This window comes from Typopeltis vanoorti, chromosome 2 (genome assembly GCF_054136105.1).
Source record: "Typopeltis vanoorti isolate ZY-2024b chromosome 2, IOZ_Tvanoo_1.0, whole genome shotgun sequence".
In the NCBI taxonomy this organism is placed as follows: Eukaryota; Metazoa; Arthropoda; class Arachnida; order Uropygi; family Thelyphonidae; genus Typopeltis; species Typopeltis vanoorti.
The window spans coordinates 80,700,263-80,723,344 of record NC_143550.1 but is presented as its reverse complement, the minus strand read 5'-3'; the positions used below and the strand labels follow the sequence as shown (position 1 = coordinate 80,723,344).

Below are 23,082 nucleotides of genomic sequence, written 5' to 3'. Positions count from 1 at the left end.
GTTTTGACAAAAAAAAATTCTATTTGCCCTGTTCTGCTTTGAGCATTAGTTGTTGAGTTACATTCACTGAAGTGAGCAAGCGCACAAGCTGTTCGTTGGATTAGTGACAAAGTGATAATGAGAGCTTGAAGAACAATGTGTGTGAAATTTTGCTGCAAACTTGGTAAAAATTTACAGAGACATTTCAGTTGCTTAACCATGCATACAGGGAGGACTGTATGAGCCGAACTCAGTGCTATGAGTGGTTTAAGCATCGATGGATGAGTCGCTCAAAGATCAAGGTGATGTTGGTTGTGTTTTTTGATTGGAAAGGCATTGTCCATTATGAATTGTACCTTGTGGTCAGATGGTAAACAAAGAGTTGTACCAGGAAGTTTTAGCACTTTTGAGGGATGCTGTGTGCAGGAAGAGGCCTGAATTATGGGAAAACCAGACTTGGATGTTCGATGTCACCTCTCATCCGCAGTTATATGGCAAAAGATCAGACATCCATTGTGCTCCATTCACCCTATTCTCGACTTATTCCCAGCAGACTTTTTCCTGTTTCCCAAACTTAAAACTACCTTGAGAGGATGTCATTTCCAAAAACCATAGAGGAGATTCACAAAAATGCAATAAGTGAAATCACAGAGAGTGCGTTCTAGGAAGTATTTCAACAATGAAAGAAATGTTAGGAACAGTGTATCACCAGTAGAGGGGACAGTGCCTAAAATGTTGTAAAATGAGCAATAAAATCTTTATAGAAAAAGTTTGATCTTTTTTTGAACACCCCTTGTATGTCTAAGAATGCATCTTCTTCACTGCATGCCCCCCATGCTCCTTTTCGTCTCTAAGACATCATAATAATAGTGAAACTGAAATATGTATAATTAAATTAAAGATGCCAAGAAATTATATTCTTGTTTAATCCTTTATCCAAGTGTAAACAGACAAAGTTTGAGCATGAAGTATCTTCACGGCTAGGCTACTTGTACATAGAAGTTAGTGACTTCACATTAATTGCCTTCATATCCCATAACGCAAAGCACACATCTTTTTGGGTGTGTATAATACTATACGTTATGGGAAGCCACTACTCAGACCAGTTTTGACCATTATTGAGGTCTCATCTGGGAAAACAAAACCCAGAAGAGATACCAAGGTTGAAGTAAATCAGAAGTCATATATTTCCCTTGTGGATCTGGCTCCAACTCATGAGACCTCAACAAAGGTTGAAACATGTAGCGACCTATCCCATAAAGCATAGCATTATATACATCCAAAAGGATGTGTGGTTTGCATTATGGGATACCAAGGCAGTTAATTGAAGTCACTAGCCTCTCTATACAAGTGGCCTAGTCATGAAGATGCTTTACATGCAAATTTTGTTTACTTACACTTGGATAAAGGATTAAACAAGAATATAATTTCTTGGCATCTTTAAAAACTTTCAACATCATCAAACACATAGTGTCACTGCAGTTTATAAAAAAAAAAAAAAAAAAAAAAAAACATCTTCAAAAAACCCTTTGCAAAATTTAAAACACTCAAAAAACTTGCCAAAATAAATAAATAATCTCTCTGCATTCACTTAACCATCATTCATTGCATAAATGCCAACTTAAATTATGTGTTCCACCACCTACAGACACGGATGTGCATGGAGACACCTGACCTCTTGTTTTACACTTAGTCCAAATTACAGCTAGAACAAATGTACTCCACCTCTACTATCCAAAATTACACCGTGTATGATTCATGCTGCCACAAGGGTGCCACATATACTATTGTGGGTCTGATATTACTTGCCAGAGGAAGACAACTCTTGAATCTCCTCTTTTTGACTTTGTCTAGCTTCAAAGCTTCCTTGTTCCCATATATCATTCGTCTGCTGTCTCTACCACTCCCCTAATTCTGAAAAACCACTTTGACAACTTAGACTTTTTTTTTTATATTCTTGAAGCTTGATTATCTGCCATCCAGTTAATGAAACAGTGAAGTAATTTTTCTTGGTTATTTTCATGTCCACAACTCCAGCTGACTCTTTTTTTCTTATACTAACTAAGCTGAAAGAGAAGCTGAAGTATTTGCATTTGCTTATAGCAAATATTTTAGCTTTTCTTTCAACTTGGTCAATAGAAATTGTTTATCTACCAACTAGAATACCAAACAATCCTCTCCATTCACTCATCACTCTGGATATTTTGTATGGATGTGCATGGAGACACCTGACCTCTTATTTTCGACTTAATCTAAATTACAGCTAGAACAAATGTATTCCACCTCAACTATCCAACTATCTAAAAAAGTTCTTCAGAGGACAAAGTGTGATTGAAAGGCTGCAGAATCAGTAAGAGATTAGTCAAATTGAGCACTAAAAAGCAAGAGATCTGAAGCCAGAAATCAAATTATAAAAATAAAGGAGGGAAAGAGCATAAAAATGATTTTTTACAGCGATTCTATAATAAGATGAGTACTTCACAAAAGTGCTACAAAATCTTGTTTCCCTGTTGCAAAAAATAATAATTTTATTAATACTGTGAAAATGCAGAAAGAGAAAGTGAAAGAATTGATTGTTTTTGTTTTGGCTGGAACCAGTGACCTGAGAGGTGAGAAGTATTGTATGAAGGAGAATGTGAAAGCATTATTAAAAGAAGCAAAAAAGAAGAGCAAGAGGGTGAAGTAAATGAGTCTGGTATCACACTGTGATAGAGACAAACTGAGAAGGAGAGATATAATGTTGCAGTAAGGTTTTCTTAGGAGCATTTAGTATTTTGTTTATCTTATGGGAATTATAGCCATTGGCCAAGAAGGTGTGGCATAAGTGAGCCAGTTCAGCATCAAGTGCATTGTCATTGGAACAGATTTCTCTCACTCTGAAAGAAAAGATTTTTAAGATACTGTTCTCTTGAGAAGAGTAGTGGTGTGATGTTTGTGTAAATATCTCCCTGTATGTGTGGATTTTTTCGAAAAACTGAGAATGATAAGGAACCATCTGGAAGACGTGTGATTAGTGTATCCAGGAAGGGCAGACAGTTGGTGGATAGTGGTACGGATTTCTTAGGAGCATTTACATAATAGTTACGTAATAAGAGTTAAATAATAATAACCAGATTATCATAACAAAAGCAGACAAGGGGAATGCAGTCGTGGTGATGGATACAACAGAATATGAAAACAAAATGCACACACTTTTACAACATCAGTCAACATACAAAATTATAGATCGCAATCCCACCAACACACAAAAGAATAACACTGGTATTAACAATGGTATAAGAATAACAATGGTATTATCTTTGATGGACAGCATCGATTTGCTAAAGGGAGGTCATGTTTTACTAATCTACTTACTTATTACAATAAAGTGATAAAATTCCTTGGACAGAGGAGAAGGATACACAGTAATATGCTTGGATTTCGCAAAGGCTTTTGATAGAGTACCTCATGATAAGTTGACAGTCAAACTGATAGGGTTGGATATTAGATTAGTGCATTGGATTGGAGACTGGCTATCTGATAGGTATCAACAAGTGTGTGTTTGGGGGTGCGATATCCAGGAAAAGGAAAGTCACTAGTGGAGTGCCTCAGAGGTCTGTTTTAGGGCCATTGCTGTTTAACTTGTATATTAATGATATTGGTGAAGATTTGGATGGAGATATTCAGTTGTTTGCAAATGATGCAAAGTTGGAATGAACCATAAAGAGTAGTGAGGATGTTGTGGCCTTACAGGAAGACTTGAATAAATTGAGTGATTGGGCACAGAAATGGGGATGTGAGTTCAATGTTGCAAAATGTAAGGTTTTAAAATTTGAAAACAAAGATGGGATGGAGAATTTATGCTTGGTGAGATTGTATTGTTAGAGGTAGAGGAAATAAGAGATCTGGGGATGATAGTGGATAAGGATCTAAAATTTAGGGGACATATCGCCAAAATTGTGAAGACAGCACAAAGGCTTCTGGGAATGATGCGGAGGACACTCACGTGCAGAAGTAGGGAGATTCTTGTTCTGTTGTATAAGGCTTTGATTAAGCCACACATGGACTATTGTGCCCAGATTTGGTCACCGGGTTTTCAGAAGGATGAAGAGATATTGGAGAGGGTCCAAAAACGACTGACTAAGGAAGTTTCTGACCTCTGGAATGTTGAGTATGAGGAAAGATTGAGAAGATGTAATTTGCAGAGTCTGGTGGACAGGAGGAGGAGGGGAGATATGATAGAGACCTACAAGTTGGTAAGGGATTGTTATAGGATCAATGCTGGAGAAGTTCTACAGAGAATAGTGGGAAATCAGGGGTCATCCCTGGAAACTGTATAAAGAGGGTGTGAGTAGGGGAGTGAGAGGCAGGTTTTTTTCGTGCAGAGTTGTGAATGATTGGAATGCCTTGCCTGAGAGTGTCGTGTCTGCAAGGAGTTTGAGACACGGTATGATGAGCTGTGTGTGTGATAAAAGGACCTCCCAGATGAGTCTTTGATTCCATGAGGTCTTAGGGTAATAATAATAAGGTACATAAATTACTGAAAAAAGTCACTTCCTGGCCCAAAGAAACAGTAAACACACTCAAGCCCTTCCATGTTAAAACACCCAGGATATATGTGGAACTAAAAATTCATAAACAAGGTATACCCTTATGCCTCATTATAAATAGCATAAATAGTCCCACCTACAAACTGGCTAGACATTTAGCCAAGCTACTAGCCACTCTCACAAACAATTCTCCCTCCTTTGTCAAAATTTTTGCCCATCAAAACGTATTTTACAACACCATTCCTTAAAAAGTTTAGACTTAATGGTGAGCTTTGATATCACCTCACTATTCACAAATGTACCACTAGTTGAAACCCTTATCTGCTAAAGTCATACTTTCCCCCCTGATATATTTGAACTATTTAAGTTCACAATACATGCAGGATATTTCACATGGAAAGGAAAAATATACAAACAATTAGATGGGACAGCTGTAGGCTTCCCCCTTCTCTCCCCCCGCCAACTTCTACATGAAACACCTGGAAAAACTAGCTATCAACACAGCCACTCAAACACTTTGGCTAGCTATGTTGATGATGTGCTTGCTATTTGGCCACATGTCCCAGGCACATTGGATACATTCTTAGCATATTTAAATAGCCAACATCCAAAAATCCACTTTACAATGGTACTGGAAGCTAATAACTGTCTGCCCTTCCTGGATACACTAATCACATGTACCCCACTCGTGTGATCAAGCTTACTATGGTCAAACAGGAAGAACTGTGGTCATCCGCATCAGTGAACATAAAAGATACATTCGCACTATCACTATGGCAATTTGGCCTAGCAGACCATGCTTTGGATACCCCTGCACACAGGATCAACTGGAAGAAAACAAAAGTGCTGCACAGAAGCTTTTACAAGTCAGAGAGTCTTAGAAGCAACAGAAGCCTTGCAACATACTCCGTATCTCAACAAATATGGCTGTATAAATTTGCCTGAAATTTGGGAGACAGTCATCTTAAGACAGAACTAGTACCTACTTCCTCTCTCTCTGGTTTTGTTTTTTTTTTAGATAGAAGGCACCTAATTAAGACTTTGGTCTTTGTGTTGTTGCTACAATTTTGTTAAACTAGTCCTTTTGTTACACCAAGTTGTTGTAGTCTCACATACTGTGACAAACTGTGTTTTTGTGCTCTGAAGATGTGGTTATAACACCAGCGAAATATCAGCAATAAGTTAATAAATAATCATTTACTTATAATTCTGTGTTCTGATATATACCATCAAAAATTAAACAACATGTACAATGAACACATTTAATGCAACCATGTTTGCTCAGGTTAGGAGAATTCTTCGTAGCCACAGCTGACTCAAAAAATAAAATTTGTAGCAAATGTATTTTTTTATTTTCTCCCAGGCAGATGTTAACAGATCTTCCTGTCTGCCCATAGTAGGCCAAGTCACAGTCACAAGGAACTTCATACACTCCAGAGTGTGCTAGAGGGTGAAGTTTATCCTTAGACGAGCAGATCAGAGTTGCTAATTTAGCATGAGGTTTGAATGTGGTGTGAAGGCCATGTTTCATTAGTACATTGGCTATCTTTTCTGATGTACCACTGACATAGGGAATAAAAATACTTTGCCCGTTACGCCCAAACAAATTCCAAAATTAGAAATCACAATGACGGTAGAATGGGACATTATGATCTTTGACCTGCAATGGCTAATAATGTGTCTTAATGGCTAATAATGTGTCTTTAAATATAGCAAGCAACCTAAACCACTGAATCACCAGCTGCTTTAAAAAAGTTGTATAAGGATAAAAATATTGTTATTACAAAAGCTGATAAGGGAAATGCAACAGTTATCATGGATCAAGAGGATTATAACAAAGAAATGCAAGATCTCCTATGTGACAGTTCTATGTACCAAATTATATATAGATCGAGACCGAACTATGTGTCAAAGGAAAAAATTCCGCAAATTATTTAAAAAGTGACTTTTGGCCAAAAGAAATCATGAAAAAAATAAAACCAGTTTATGCTAATTTACTCCACATTTATGGATTACTAAAAATCCACAAATCTAATATTCCCCTATGACCTACAGTCAATAGCATAGATAGGCCCTCATAAACTTGCTCAACAGTTAGCCAAGTCTCTTGCCACCTTACAACACCTCTACTTTTGTAATAATTTCAATCCATTTCAAGTCACTAGTTAAAAATCATATCCTTAAAAATTCAGACATTATTATTATTATTATTACGTGACACCCCCAGGTGCCCAAAGACCCATCAAGGGAGGGCACCTGCTCTACAGCTCTCCACCACCCAAATCCACCAACTACAACTAACCACAACTACACCAACACCATCTATTGCCCATCATCATCATCACCACCACCACCACCACCAGTATTTCCACAGACATAACAAACATCCATGCCCAATCCTTTTGGCTGAAGAGCAGATACACTATCCACTCGGCCAACCAAGCCGGCATAATGGTTAGTTTTGATGTCACCACTTCATTAACCAATGTACCACTAACAGACACTCTTGATTTGATTAAATCTGAATTTCCCCTTGATATCTTTGAATTATTCAAATTTACTATGTATACAGATTACTTTACATGGGAAGGAAAAATCTACAGATTAATGTTACTTCTATGGGTCCCCCCCCACCCTTAGCAAACTCTTACATGGAACACTTTGAAAACAAAGGACTTACCACAACTACATACAAGCCCCTAGTGTGGTTACTTTATATTGATGATATGTTTGTCATTTGGCCTCACGGTCAAGACACTTTGGATGCATTTATCACCTACCTGAACAGCCAACTCCCCAAAATCCACTTCACAGTAGAAAAGGAATCTAATAACTGTTTACCTTTTCTTGATACATTAGTCACACCACCTTTCAGATGGATCACTATCTTTTTCCATTTGCAGAAAGCCAACACACACAGGAAGATACCTACATAAACAATCACATCATCATCTAGTCCAACTGTATGGCATTTTAAAAACATTTACACACAGAGCCAGAGCCATTTGTTCTAATGATACAGCTCTGTACAAAGAACTCAAATATCTGAGCCATACTTTCCTGGCCAACGGCTACAATTCCTACAAAATAGATAAAAACTACATAGCCTCATTACTTCTCCCTCCTCTAATACACAGAAACACAACATTACCATTTCTATTCCCTTTATCAAAGGTACATCTGAAAAAAATAGTCCAAGTACAAATGAAACATGGCCTTCACACCACATTCAAACCTCATGTTAAATTAGCAACTCTGATCCACTCACCTAAGGATAAACTTCACCCTCTAGCACAGTATTTCCCAACGTTTTTTGGATCATCTAGTCACCTCGCTGACAATGGTGAGTGTTTTGAGTATATCAGTGATGAGGTGACGAATGCAACATCATTTTCTAATTGCCCCCAAAATATTCAAATTGCCCCCCTGTGGGGCATATGCACCACATTGAGAAACACTGCTCTAGCACACCCTGGAGTATATGAAGTTCCTAGTGACTGTGACTTGACCTACTTTGGGCAGACAGGAAGTTCTGTTAACATGTGCTTGGAAGAACATAAAAAACACATTCGCTACCATTATTATGACATGTCAGGACTGGCAGACCATGCTTTGGACACCCCTTCACACAGGATTAGATGGAAGAAAAATAATATGCTATTTAGAAGTCATTACAGGTCTGAAGGATTATTTTGAGTCAGCCATGGCTATGAAGAATTCTCCTAACCTGAACAGACATGGTTGCATTAATTTGCCAAACATTTGGGAGACTGTTATCTTAAGAGCAATTCCCACATAGCTGTAATTTTTTTTTTCTTTCCCAACAGTAGAGGTGCCAAAATAGGACTTTGGATCTTTTGTCTGTTACAATTGTATTGTTTCACTTACTCACTGTTGCGTATACATGCTGTATTATGCTCTGGTGATGCTGATTTGAAATTCAGCAAAATATAAGCAAGTTAATAAAACATCTTTTTATAAAATAGTTCATTTGGTATTGTTAATACCATTAAAAATAAGTCATGAATAACAATCAATGCCTAAGCTTATCTACTACTTTGTAGAGAAAATCAAGATTCATCTGTAAACAATACTAATCCTCCATTGGTTTTGGATGTAGTTGATATGGTGCCTGTCGCATTTTTCAAATGCACTCTCCTGTGGTGTGGGAGATAGGGGCATTTAAACTACTTGTCTAACATACAGACCACCTTCATGAAGACTTCTGTGTAAAGTGGAAGCAGATACCAATGTTCTCATAGCCGACATGAGGTCAGATTTGATTCAAGGTTGCATTCTTGTTTCAGTGAGCAGATAATTTATAAAATATTATAATTATATTATTTATGATTATAGTTATCATTTTCAGATCTAATTAGCCTTTGGCTGGAGAGTAGGATAGCTTCATCTAAGCCTTGCTATATTTTGATTTTGTTTTAAATTAGGAGCGACATGAAATAATATTTCAGATAATTTTTCTATAATAAATCTTTAAGATTCACATTGTACATTATGTTATTTATTTTTTAATATTACTAACAGGTACAGAACAAGCTACAAGCCTTTCTTTATCACCTAGTATGTTTCCTTTGGACTCCTGTGATATGAGCATTTCCTACTGGCACTTAGTGAAACCTGATGACATTTGGGGACAGCAGGGTCATAAAGCCATTCCTGAAGTTTATTTGACTCGCCTTCTCTCAACTAAAGTAAGATGAAGAAAGACTTTTAATTTGTTAATTTCTTAGGGAAACAAAATATATCATAGTTATGCCTCAGACCCCATTCTTTTTTGTTCATTTAGTTTTTGAATATTCTTAGTTTTACAAGAACTTTTGTTAATATTATTATTATTAATACCAGAGCTCCGTGGAGTCAAAATACTTATTGTGGGAAGTACCCACTGTCACACACAAAATTCATTCAGTGTGTCTGTATTCACCACACTGTTAGGTGGCACATTCCACTCAGCAATCACTCTCCATTGCAAAGAAATTTCTCCTCATTCCCTTGCTCACATCCTCCTTTTTACGGTTTTCAGGTATGGGCTTTGGTTCTACCATCCTCCTCCCATTCTATGAAAAATTTCTTCCTCATTAACCTGATAACAACTCCCCCTTCAATCATCTCCTCCTCCTGTTTATGAGGATTTTACAGATTGCATTCCATCTATCTTCATAGCTCATATTTCAAAGTCCATTCTTCCTAATATATCCTCATCACCATGAAAACCAGGTGACCAAAATCTGTAAATGGTAACCAATTTGTGGCTTGATCAAGGCCTTATACAATGGTACCATGTCTCTTTATTTCCACACATTAAGGTTCTCTGCATCATTGCCATAATCTAGGAGAATGATGGTGACTAGTGGAGTATCTCAGGGTTGGGTACTAGGGATTTATCAACTATTGCTCTAATCAGAGCAATAGTTGATAAAGGTGATATAGATATCCTGCAGGATGATTTAAATAAATTGGCATTGTGGGCAAAGGATAAGATTGTCAATTTAATGTTGTAAAATGTGAGGTTATGCATTTCATGTTGAAAAGGTTGCATATGGTGTATCCAGAGCTGGCGCTAGGGTCTTTGCCACCCTCATGCAATTTCTATCTAAGTGCCCCTGTAACGATCCAGGCAGGTGTGGTTCTTTTATGATAATAAGAAATCTTAATTATTTGAAATTTCTTAAATAAATTTTGACAGAACAGCCACACGTTGGTTCGCTAAATGTAACGAACCAGGGGTGTTGATTAGGTAGGATAATCGTTAAAAACCCGAATATTCAAAAAATTCTCTAAAGTTAAAGCAAATTTTGATAAAGCCACTTCACTTTAATTGTTGAATATAATGATACAGGGATTATAGCCTTCTCACTGACCCGAATCACTAACAAAATTAAAATAAATTTTAATTAAAGTTAAAATATATTTGAACTAAAGTTTAAAAAAATTCTTCATTTTACAAGTTACTAAAATTTTTGCAAGTTACTTGTAAAAAGTTTTTAATAATTTTTATAAGTGGAACTATCTTTTAGGAAAATAAAAGAAACTCGAGATAGATGAGAAAATGAGAAAACAATTCAGAAATAATTAGAACATTTAATATCAGTATTCAAAAAATAACATCTTTACAGAATAACAGAAAATAAATTAAATTACATAAATATGCTTGAAATTTTTTTAATTAAAATTTTAGGGTTTTTGATTTCATATTCACAAAATTAGAAATAATGGTCTTAACGTCTAATTCTGCACATATATCATTTTCAATAGCTATTAATGCCAAACTAACAAACCTTTTTTGTGACATACTTGTTCTTAAGTAGGTTTTAATCAATTTCAACTTGTAAAAGAACGTTCACCGCTCGCTGCAGTAACAGGTAAGGTTTAATAGTATTCTTAAAGCAATTGAAAAGTTAGGGAAAGATAAATTATTGGACACGGTAAAATTAAGAATATCGAAAGGGTTTTGAATATTTAAATTATCCTTCCGAAAAATATCCCTGAAAGCACATAACTCGTCATATAGTTCTATTGCATTTACGTCTTTATTGTCGCTGTCCTTCAAGAGAATCTCTAAATCGTCACAATTTTTTCGTAAAACTTCGTTATTAATTTGTAGTAATCTATACAAGAAATTGAAATTATCATATTATGTTTTTGGTTGTTCAAAACATTCTATTAACGAACACATTGCAACGTCTAGAAGTGTATAAAACACATTCACTCTAAATTTATCTTCTGGCGATTGTGGCGTTTCGTTGTGATGCTCGTAGTCAAATTGTCTTGACTTCTTACATTGTCGAACTTCCATACCAGTTTTAAATTCTTGTTCTCCATTCACCTCTTCACTCAGTTCTTTTGCCGTTTTTAGAACTGCTTTAAAATTTGTATCTGATCGATACTCTTGTAAGAATATTTTTAAGTTTTCGATAGATTCTAAAGCAAGTGTAATGTTCATATTTTTGTCTTGAAGCATTTTACTTACAGGGTTTATTCTGTTAAGTAAATCATGCCAAGTTCTAAAGGAGCAAATAAATTTGTAGTCCTTTGTTTTAGCACATAATGTTTCTGCTTCATGCTGAGTTTCTTTATTAAGATTTTCATTATTTAAAATTTCAAAAAGTGCAATGTAAATTTCTCATAACTGATATCTTAGAGGGCTGATTGCATTAATTTTACTTTCCCATCGCGTTTCTGATGGCTGTTTCAATGTTGAATGTTTTACGAACTTTAAAAGGATTGCCCAACGTTTGTAAGAGAATGAAAAAAATTTTATATTTCTTGAATAATTGCAAATAAACTAATTGTATCTGCATTCAATTTGGCTGCATCATTAATGATTAAATTTAGAGTATGAGCAGCACATGCACTTAAAAAGCTGGAGATTTTTGTTTAAAAGCAAATTTTGGAGCCCATATTTTTTCCCTTTCATATTTGCCCCATTGTCGTACCCTTGACCTTGAATGTCTTCAATGGGAATGTTCCGTTTTTCCAGTTGTTCCATTATTGTTGCACATAAACCACGTCCTGTGGAATCTGATATATCTGCAAAACCTAAAGCGTTTTCCCTGATCTTGACAATTCCATTGTCACAGGAAACAAAGCGAATGTTAATGGTCATTTGTTCTGTTTTACTTGCATCAGGTGTGCAATCTAAAATTATGGAATAATATTTAGATTTTCGAATTGATAATAAAATTGTATCCCTGATTGCGTTGCTTAAAGTTTCCAATATTTCATTTTGACTGTCTTTACTCAAATAGTGTACTCTGTTGTTTCGTTGTACGGCCCTTTCAACATGATTTTCCATAACGGGATCAAACTTTGCAAACAATTCGAGCCCATATTTTAAAAGATACTAATTTTAAAAAATTGCCGTTATTCCTTTCATATAATTTATCAGATAATCCGTGAAAAGCTAAATTTTGGCTACCAAGGAATTTTATAATTTCAATCAAGCATTCTAAAACACTCATCCAGTGTTTCTTTTCCATTTCATACATTCTTTGAGTCTGATAATCAATAATAATTTTGTTTTTTAAATTTTTATCAAGTTCCTTCCATTTTAAGAAATTTTTCATGTGAGTTAAACTAGTCTCATTGATTCAGTAGGTACGAAAAGTTTGCAACAAAATTAAAAAACAGAATTAAAGTTTCGGAATAAATGAGCCATGTTCTTGGCACAAACTCCCCGTTTTCCATTTTTCTATTATAATACGTGTTGCCAAATTTACGACCATATGTATCTCTGGGACATATTATATTTTTCTTTTGAACAGGCCCCATTTCAATTAAAATAACTCGTAATTTTTCATCAATATTTCCCCATTCACCTGGATCTTCTAAATTTACAGAGATTAACAATGTGTTAGTTTCGTGGTCAACTACAACTAACTCTTCTCCTAACTGTTTTTCACTTAAATCATGCGTTTTGTTATCTTGTTCAATAGTTGCAATAGTACTTTCATGCAAACTGGATGATCTGCACGGTTCTTCAACTCGGATTTCTGATGTATGGAGTTGGTTACAATCTGCATCAGAATATTTTAATATTTTAACAAATTTATTAAGAGCCCCAGTTTGTGTCTTAATATCTGCTTCTTTTGCAGCATGACGTGCACCGTATAACTTTTTTAAAATTTTTGATTTCATTTCTATTTTATACCCACAAGAAATTATTACACAACACGACACAGAGACGAAATAATAGTCTGTACTGTCAGTAGCCTACTGAGATGCGTACCATATCACTGGTTAACTAGCAACAAATGTTTTTGTACAAAATTTCATTTCTGCGCATAAAAACCGTTCACCATTTCACTTTAGATAGACTGCAGTAGACACAACTTTAGATAGACTGCAGGCAAGCATTTAGCCCTCTCGCTGCAAAATTGTAAACAGCCGGCTGATCAAAGAGATGGCAATATACAATTTTTTTTTAATTTTTATTCGGTGTATCTGGCCTTATTTATTTTAATATTGATCATTCTAAGAATTTTTTTGTTTTTATGATAAAAATTTTGTTTCTTAAAAATGAACTTATGAACCGTGCCCCCTTCGTAGCGGCGCCCGCATGCATCGCATGCTCTGCATGCCCGCTTCTGCCAGCCCTGGGTGTATCATATTGATGATAATGGTTTGCAGGAAATTAATGAGGCCAGTACTTGTGGATATTGGTGGACAATTAAAGTTCAGAGGGTATATTGCAAAAGTTTGTAAAATATATCATTGAATTACTTGGATATGAAAAACACTAACAAGTAAAGATCTCGAAGTTATTATCTCTCTTTATAAGGCTACGATTCAGCCAATCTTGACTGCTGCGTACAGTTTGGTTGCATGGGTTTCTTGGGGACCAAGTGGTGGTCAAACAGATTCAGAGATGAGTGACTAAGATGGTGACAGGTCTGTGGAATACTTTACGAGGATAGGTTGAAGATTTGTGAGTTACAGAGTTTGGTTGATAGGTGTAAAAGATGGGGACATGATAGAAACTTTTAAGATATTAAAAGAATTTCATAAATTGATGCAAATGAAGTTTTTCAATATATGACAAATAGTCAGAGAACTAGGGGCCATCTGTGAAAGTTGTGGAAGAGTGTGGTTAGTAGGGGTGTGCAGATCAGATTTTTTGCGTGGAGAGTGGTGAGTGAGTGAGTGGAATGGAATTGCCAGAATTGGTTGTGGGGGTCCCTGATGGTGAATAAATTCAAGGAGAGGTATTGATAGGATTTACACGGATGATGGTTGATTTGGGTCTCCTGGAATGAGTTTCCAGACTCCATGGAGATACCGTTAATAATAATGTGCTGAGACTCAAGCTGAACAACCAGGCCATAGCATTGCTAACTCTTTAGCACCTTCCTTCAGCACCTGTACCAATATTCCATCCAGTCTAGTTTCTTCATTTGAGTTGAGCTCTTGCAGCAGCTTAAAAATTCATCTGTCTCTAATCTTTTGTCCAGTTCCTCCCTGGCATCTGGAAAGCTAATGGGTCTGCACCGAATTTATACTTTACTAAAGTGAACTTAACAACTTCCTATTGACAATTTTTCTCCAAACTAGTCTGTTAACTGTCAGAACTCCAATATTGTCATTGTATATTTCAGTCTTCTAAGGCACTTCTAACTGCATCATTCTACCTACATCAATATTTCTTCTCTCTCTCTCTCTTCCCCCAACATTGGTGGCATCAAACACACGTTTTGCTAATTTTTCCCATTATATTCAGTTGACCATACCACATCAGACTAGCTCTTCTCACACATTCCTAAATACTAACAATGTCGGTTCTTTCCTAATATTTTAATATGATCCTGCCAGTGATGCCATTGGCTCGCTTGCTTAATTTTTTTCAGAAGCCTCATATTTATGATCCCTCCATTTTGATCAGCTGCTTTATTTCTAACATAACTATCAGATCCATAAGTTAACATTGGTTTGAAAACTGTCTTATATGACAGCTACTTTGGTGTTTTGGCTAATTTCTCTTATTCTATGTAAATTTATTCATTTAAGTCCCTGCCATACCATTTTTACTTATTCTATTATCAGTGTCCTTATTTTGTACAATGTTTTACTTTTTCTCTAGGTTTCTTATTTAGGGTGCAGCTAATGTTTTATGTTTTCAGTGTTACTGCTAATTTTCATATTACTTTTTTTTTATTGCTGATTTTCATACCAAATTTGTTTACAGCAGCTAATTAATTTAGTTATGGAATCCTGCAGATTTCTGCTGGATTTAATAAAGAAATATAACATTATCTGCATAAAAAGAGAACTGAGATTAGTATCTCCAATTTTTTGATATCAGGTGTGATGATGCTTTCTGTCATTATGTAAAATGTATCTGTGATGAATTAAAGTGGAGATAGTGTACACTCTTATCTTACTCTCGATTTAACAGCAAACAATCTACCTCTTTCAATTCTAACTGCTGACTTACAACTCAAGTACAGATTTTTTCTTCTACTTGTGTGTGTGTGTGTGTGTGTGAGAGAGAGAGAGGATAGACTTTTCTTCTACTTTTATGTATATGTCCTGTTTGGCCAAGGTGGTAGTTGCCATTCACTGTAATTGGTGGATTGAGTGGTGGAGACAGAAAGTTGTAGAGTAGGTGCCCTCCCTCGATAAGTCTTTGGACTCCTTGGAGGTGTCACGTAATAATAATAATATATGACCCACATGAAAGGTTGCAAGACCTATAGCATATCAGTGCTGCATGTGTGGGTGTATTCTCATGGTTTCTTAACAGTTTGTCTTAAAGTGAAAATCTGATCCTGATAACCCTGTTTGTTCCCATAAACCTTGTTCTTCAGGTTTCTTTTCAAAATTTTTCTTGGTCTCTTCTCAGATGTACTTACATAAATCATTTGTAACTACTTTTGTCCATTCAAATCTTTTGTTCTGAGCAAAAACAATTCTATTAACCACATTGTTTGCATATTGCTTCAGTCAGGTAATGAATCTTCTCATCGACATAAACTTTTGTTGATTGCTTATTCAGTATATCCTTCATGGATTTGACTTTCTTAATCTGAATTTTAACACATTTAGCATGATAAGTAATGGCATCATTATGCCAAAATGTTATTGTATTGTTTCATTTTAATTTTCATTAAAATGAAGATTAGATTAATTCAGATATTTTCTGACAATTAGAGCTCTTTGCAAATAGGTTGATTATGGATAACCGGATTAGTTTGGCTTATTTAGACTTAAAGCCAGTGAGGAAGTTAAGGCCATAAAATGAATGCATGATGTCTGTTGTTGTATGCATTCAGTTTATTTGACCAGCTAACTGGTTTTGATTGCAAGGTTGTAGAAAATATTTTTTCAGTTCTGATCATATTCAAATCCATGTGAGAATAATGATAGATACTATGAATAAAACACTAGAGATATAACACTGAGAGAAGTGAAATTATTATTATTACTATTACTACGGGCAACTCCAAGGAGTCCTTAGACTCATCGAGGGCGGCCCTAAACATCATGTCCACACAACTATTCAACATTCTCACAATATCTATCATACCTTACTTTGAATTCATTCACTGTCATAGCACCCACAACAGACTCTGGCAGCTTATTCCACTCATTTACCACTCTAAAAGTAAAGAACCCAGCTCTAACACCCTTACTAACCACACTTGTGCCCAGCTTCCATAGATGTCCCCTAGTCTTTCCAACACCAGTCCTGATCTCAAAAATATCCTCTGAATTAATCCTATAGAAACCCTTCAGCAGTTTGAATGTCTCAATCATATCTCCTCTTTTCCACCTATCAACCAATTTCTGCAACCCACAAATCTTCAACCTCTCATAAGGTTTATTCCATAGACCTGCTATCATCTTGGTCACTTGCCTCTGGATCCTCTCAAACCTCCTCCCCATCAAGAAGAAACCTAGGTGACCAAATCTGGGCACAGTAGTCGAGATGAGGTCTTATCAAGGCTTGGAGGAACAATAACTTGCTTATCTCTGCTTGTCAAAGTATTCTTCAGCAACCAAGTGATTTGATGAGTTGATTTAGCCACTTTTGTAATGTGCAAAAATCCACCAACACATTGGTGTTGGTGGATTTCCCTATCCACCAACACTCCCAAGTCCCTGGCCTCATCAATCTCCTGAAGTACAGTTCCACCAATGTTGTATACTGCTGCAAATCTTTTCACCCCAAAATGCATAACCTTACAATTTGTCACATTAAATTAACATTCATTCTTCTTAGCCCAGAATCTATCCAAATCATCCTGCAAGATTTTGACATATTCTGCATTCACAATTGCCCTACCCAACTTTGCATCATCAGCAAACAAATGAACCGTTCCTCTTAGATCCTTCCCTATATCTTTAATGAACAAATTAAACAGCTGTGGTCCAAGAACAGAACCCTGCGGCACACCACTAGTCACAGGCCGTCTTTTGGACTCTACTCTTGAATAAACTACTCTCTGATATCTCTCCATCAACCACACTCCTAACATTTCACCAACCCTTTATCCATTCCCATATGTTGCAGTTTATGGATTAGAATTCCATGTGGTATCCTGTCAAAGGCCTTAGCCAGCTCCAGCAGTATCACTGTAAACCCATTACCCTTATCCAGTTCAGCCGTCACTATGTTATAAAACTTGAGCAAGTTACTGAGGCATGATCTACCCTTCACAAAGCCATGCTGTCCCCCATACAGTATCTAATTTTCATCAATCCATTCTTGTATTTTTCCCTCGACTACTTTCTCCAAGACCTTGACAATGACTCCTGATATGCTGATCGGTCGGTAATTTGCAACAGTAGTCTTGGATCCTCCTTTATGCAGTGGAACTATTTTCCCCTCTTTTCACACCTTCGGGACTAAACCAGACCCAAGACTCAGATTAAACAACACGGTCAAGGGCACTGATAATTCTTTAGCTGCTTCACGTAAGAACCATGCCGGTATACCATCCAATCGAACAGATGTATTCTCATTGAGGTTCTGTAATAGACTATTCACCATCACTTCATTCACCACAATTCCCATATAAACTAATGGTTCCTTCATTTTTTCAATGTCACCACCTGGACGATATACTCTTGCAAAGTGTTCACTCAGTAATTCCACTATATTGACTGATTCAGTGACCCACTTGCCATCGGCATTCCTTAAAATCATTCTGCCATGTACAGTTTTCTTTTACTTGCACATTGAGCATGTTGAAAGAACTGTTTGGGATTCTCTTTAGCTTGCATAGCTAGTTTCCTTTCATAATCCGCTTTTGCTTTTTTCCATGCTCGTTAGCCTTCTGGCCTGCGCTTTATACCATTCGTGTGCCTGCAGGTCACCTTTCTTTTTAAATTCCCTCCACAGTTGTTTCTTTTTTTGCAGCTCAAGCTTAATGGTTTTGCTGTTTTAAGGATACTTGTGACATAAGACTGAATGACATTACAAATTACAAACGAATTACTGATGAGCACTTTGCAAGAGTATATCATCCAGGTGGTGACATTGAAAGAATGAAGGAACCATTAGTTTATACGGGAATTGTGGTGAATGAAGTGGAGGTAAATAGACTATTACAGAACTTCAATGTGAATACATCTGTTGGATTGGATGGTATACCAGCATGGGTCTTACGTGTTTTTCAATCCTGCTCGGCATGGGACTGAAACTGAACACAACATCCTTTGATCCAGGACTCACCTCTTACATAGATCCCATTATATGTTTGAACGTTTGTTCAAGGAAAGTGTGGAGGCCTTGCTCCATTGTCCCAACCTGGATCGTAATGACTGTATCTCTATATCAAAAATCTGGGGAAGTCTAATCAAGATTACTCATTAATTTTTTTTTTTTTTTAATCATGTCTCTATTTCAAAATATTCTGTTTCATACTTAGTAATATAACATCACGGGGCTTGTTCTATTTTAAACGATCTATTGTTAATATTCTAGCTTTTATTTTTTATAACTGTTCTTGTAATACCACTGAGGATAATCTGCTATTTCCAGACCGAAATATCTGGTTAAATAAATATCTTTCTTGTGTTTACGTGCATTTATCATTCAAGCTTAATGGTATTATTCATCCATTTAACCCCTACTTGTTCTACTATTCAGACCCTAGGTATACAATCCGCCATAACCTTCTGTAAATGCTCCTTGACCACTTCCCATGCTCTATCGACATCCAGCCCTTGCAGTTGTACATGCCATGGCACTGATCTAAGCAATCTCCTAAGCTTGTCATACTTGCCAGCACGGTAATTCCACATATACCCTGTCTTAATTGAAAATTCTTCACCTTTAGCCACCTCCCAGGTCAAGACTTTATGATCACTCTCGCCAATAGCTGGCAACATGGTCATATTCATTACAGTCAAATTCTCAGATGCTCTTACCATTATATACATTCTTACACTCAACTGTCTCACTGATGTCTGCATATCCACTCCCCCCCCCCTCCTTGGTAGTTCTAGTTTCCCTGGTTCTGCACATTCATTTTCACTTCATTCAGCAACACTTTTTCCAGCCTCTGCACACCAAATCCATTCAAATGCAGGTCATTCTTCTTGTACAAATCCTTTTGCCCATTAAACCCCTTCCACACATCCACAAATTCCACACCACACCGTCTGCATAATCTGCACATAAAGTCATTTGCGATTATGGCCCTCCTTCTAAACTCCTCTCTGTCATACCGCGGCAACAGACTCACCATCCTAACTCTGTCACTCTTTTCTTTTGCTACCTTTAACAATACTTTAAAGTCCTCTCTCATAAAAAATTTATCTCCTTTCAATTCATTTGTATCCGCCACAACTATCAATTCTTTACCCTCTGTTTTTGCAATCTAATACTCTCACTTGCATCATTAAATTTCGCACCCGGTAAGTATGATTTAGTTAAACTCTCATCTATCACACCTCTTACTAACAAGTCACCATACAACACTCTTTCCTTCATTTCTGAAACTCTCCCACTCTTACACTTATTTTTCCTTTCAAACACTTGCTTATTTCGTTAGTCGAGGCACTCTGGAAAGAGTTTTGCAGTTGTTCCAACTGCCGCTGCACACTGTGTATCACTGCACGCAACCTAGTGATCTCACTCCCTACAAATAATTCCTAATTTTTTTCATCATTTAAACCATTTTCTCTCTCTGTATAGTTGCTTTCACTCTCTCTTTGATCACCGCTCTCATTGCCATCTTGTACAACATCGCAATTCCCTATCAAGCCACTATTTTTACTCACATTCTGGCTTTCTTCAACCATAACTATCTCACGCCTGACACATACTTCAATTCCTCACTTTGCTTACACTTTCTGCACATCCTCCCACCAGTATCATTGTCCATCCAAACTCCAGTCTGTTTCGGGAAAGCAAAATCCCACACGCATCACACTGGACAAACTCCCTTACGTTAAAGTTTTTGACCAAAGACATCGTATTTTAGGACGCCATTATTTTTCGTCGCATTGGCCATGTGCTACTCTATGAAACGTATCTTTAAAATATTAAGTTAAATAAAGCGGAATTCCCACCAAAATCACACAGACACAACAAGCTACCAAAAATAAACAATACTACGTTAATATTTAAACCAATATTCCAATTTTTACTCAAAATAATACTTAGCTTTTGGAAGCTCTCTGAAAACACTACACACCATGTAGCCCTCTAGCGGCTGATAATCCAGTTAGCATTTCAGCTACCCAGCATTGAATAATCTCTACAACAACATTAGTGCTTCTAGCTGGAAATACATCCCCTTAACACTGAGTTTGTTATTTATCAGTTCACACCTGTTCATTTTTCATATATACTTGATAATCAACAAATTTAAATATGGGAGTATTTAAATTTGTTGTAATGTATAATGTAAATTTTAAATAGTATTTAAAATTTACATTATACTATTTGCCCCACAATCTGAAGAATGTAGTACACATTTGCTATACAGAATTGAAAGTGTCCTTATACACTTTATATATATATATATATATATATATATATATATATGTTTTTTTTTTTCTTTTTGAAGATGATTTAGCAAACAAAGATAAAAATGCTAAAATGAAGATACAAAATTAAACATGGTTTTAAGTTTGACGATAATTAATCTTAAAGAAAGTAATTAGGAATAACTTTCTCCTGTTTACATTATTTAAACTAATCCTCTAATTACATTCATTTTCTCATATCTCATAAATAAATATTGGTTTTGACTTTCTAATGGAGTGGAGGGAAAGTGAAGAGAAAGTGATAAAGTAATAAACAAAACAAAAGAGTAATGGCATGTCGTTATTTCTAACAGGGTATTATCCAAAAATTTGTGGATGATTGTCTGACTACAGTATTGACTGCTAGTGATGCACTTCCTGCAGCAGTCAAGTGGCTCTTTGACTTACTGGATAATGCTGCTCAAAGGTATATTATTGCAGACCCTGAAGTTGTACATGCTTGGAAGAGCAATAGGTATGAAATTTGATATGTATGCTAATATCTATTTTAATAAAAACAAAAGTTACTTTAGCAACCCAGATATAAATAAATATGAAGTCATACATAAAATGTAACATTTTCTTTTATAATAATGATTTAGTCAGTTCACTTACAGAAGTGTAAGTGAATTGATTTTCTAAAATGTTCATATTTCTTAGTCACATGTATAATGAAGCTGGTATGATGTTTGATTTTGTATCATCACTCACTTTCATTATTAGTAATATATGAGCTTATGGAGTCGAAGATATCAGAAAAACCTTCCTGGCTTATTATTATGAATTTAAGGTCTAGGTGATCTATATTGCATTATTACAACTGGATTCTTTTGACTCCAGTTGTAATACTGCAACTTCGGATATTACACTGATTTAATAATAGATAAAAGGCATTTAAATTGAAATTACAGTGAACTGTGTTTAATTAATTCCAGAGGTATGCCAGATATTACTATCCACAGTATATTATTATATAAATTATGGCTTCCAAGTACTGTATTAACAGTTGGCTTCATGGTTGTTTAGGCCACTTTAGGAAGCAAAGCAGTAGTATCTTCTAAATTTTAGGCAGTTTCGGACAATTATATTTGCTTGGATTATAGATATTTATCAGGCAATACTTGACTCAGTGGAACAGTGTTTGACTTTTAGACCTGTTTTGTGTAGTGAGGTGTTATTTTTAATAGCAAAACAAAATACATAGTCTGCTAAATCGACTATATCTGATTTACTATATGTATTAAAAATAAAACAGATGTGCACAAAAATGGGACAGACAACTACTGCCATCTTTTGTTTCTGTTCCTTACCGGTGCACATAAGATAGGGTGAGTCCCAAAGATGATTTCTTCTGAGTTATAGGATTAAACACCTGAGTTTTCAGGAAAGAAAAAAATCCTTCTTACTTCTATATTAAAGATTAACTGATTAGTGAGGTCAAAAAATTTAAGGAGTAAAGCATGTTCCTTAACTCTTTAAACAAAACTGAACATATAAGTGTTTTTTTTCTTTCTTTTACCAATTTGAGATTATGGATATTACTATAAGTGACAAGAGATTAGTAGGGCTGAAAAGAGAAAGAAGTAGGTGGTCCAAAGGAATAATAAAGACCGACTGAACAAACAAGAAAAACATCTTAAAGAGAAGATGAAATTCTGTTTTCCCGAGCATGCAAAAATTCACGATGTTAGTCATGCCCTCTGGATGCCAAAAGGTATTATTAATGTCGAACGTGCAGACAGGAAAAAGAGAAATTATAGACATTAATAAAGAAATAGCATGCTTGAATGTTATCCTACACAGGACAAAGCAGAAGCAGCAAGAGATTATCAGGGCTGTAAAGAGAAGGAAGCAGGTGATCTGAAGTAATAATAAAGACCAAGCAAACAAACAAGAAAAAAACAAGTTAAGGAAAAATTATGCACAGAAACTCAATGATCAGAGAAGTACTTAATGAAAGTGTTTCCCTGGTGCAAAAATTTACGATATTAATCACTCCATCTGGATGTAAAAAGGTAATGAAAGGAAATGATTGTCTTGGTGGGAACAAATGATTTGAGAGGTGTAAAGTAGTAGTTAG

At 35.8% G+C, this 23,082-nt stretch overlaps 1 protein-coding gene across 1 annotated transcript in view; it reads left to right on the top strand.

Annotated features, from left to right (window-relative positions):
* Positions 1 to 23,082, top strand: part of LOC150109208 (plexin-B-like) — a 792,153-nt gene that overhangs the window by 693,660 nt on the left and 75,411 nt on the right. Inside the window, exons 33-34 of the mRNA XM_090406262.1 lie at positions 9,051 to 9,217; positions 21,317 to 21,477. Coding sequence (XP_090262388.1) covers positions 9,051 to 9,217; positions 21,317 to 21,477 — 328 coding nt within the window. The remainder of the gene's footprint in view (positions 1 to 9,050; positions 9,218 to 21,316; positions 21,478 to 23,082) is intronic.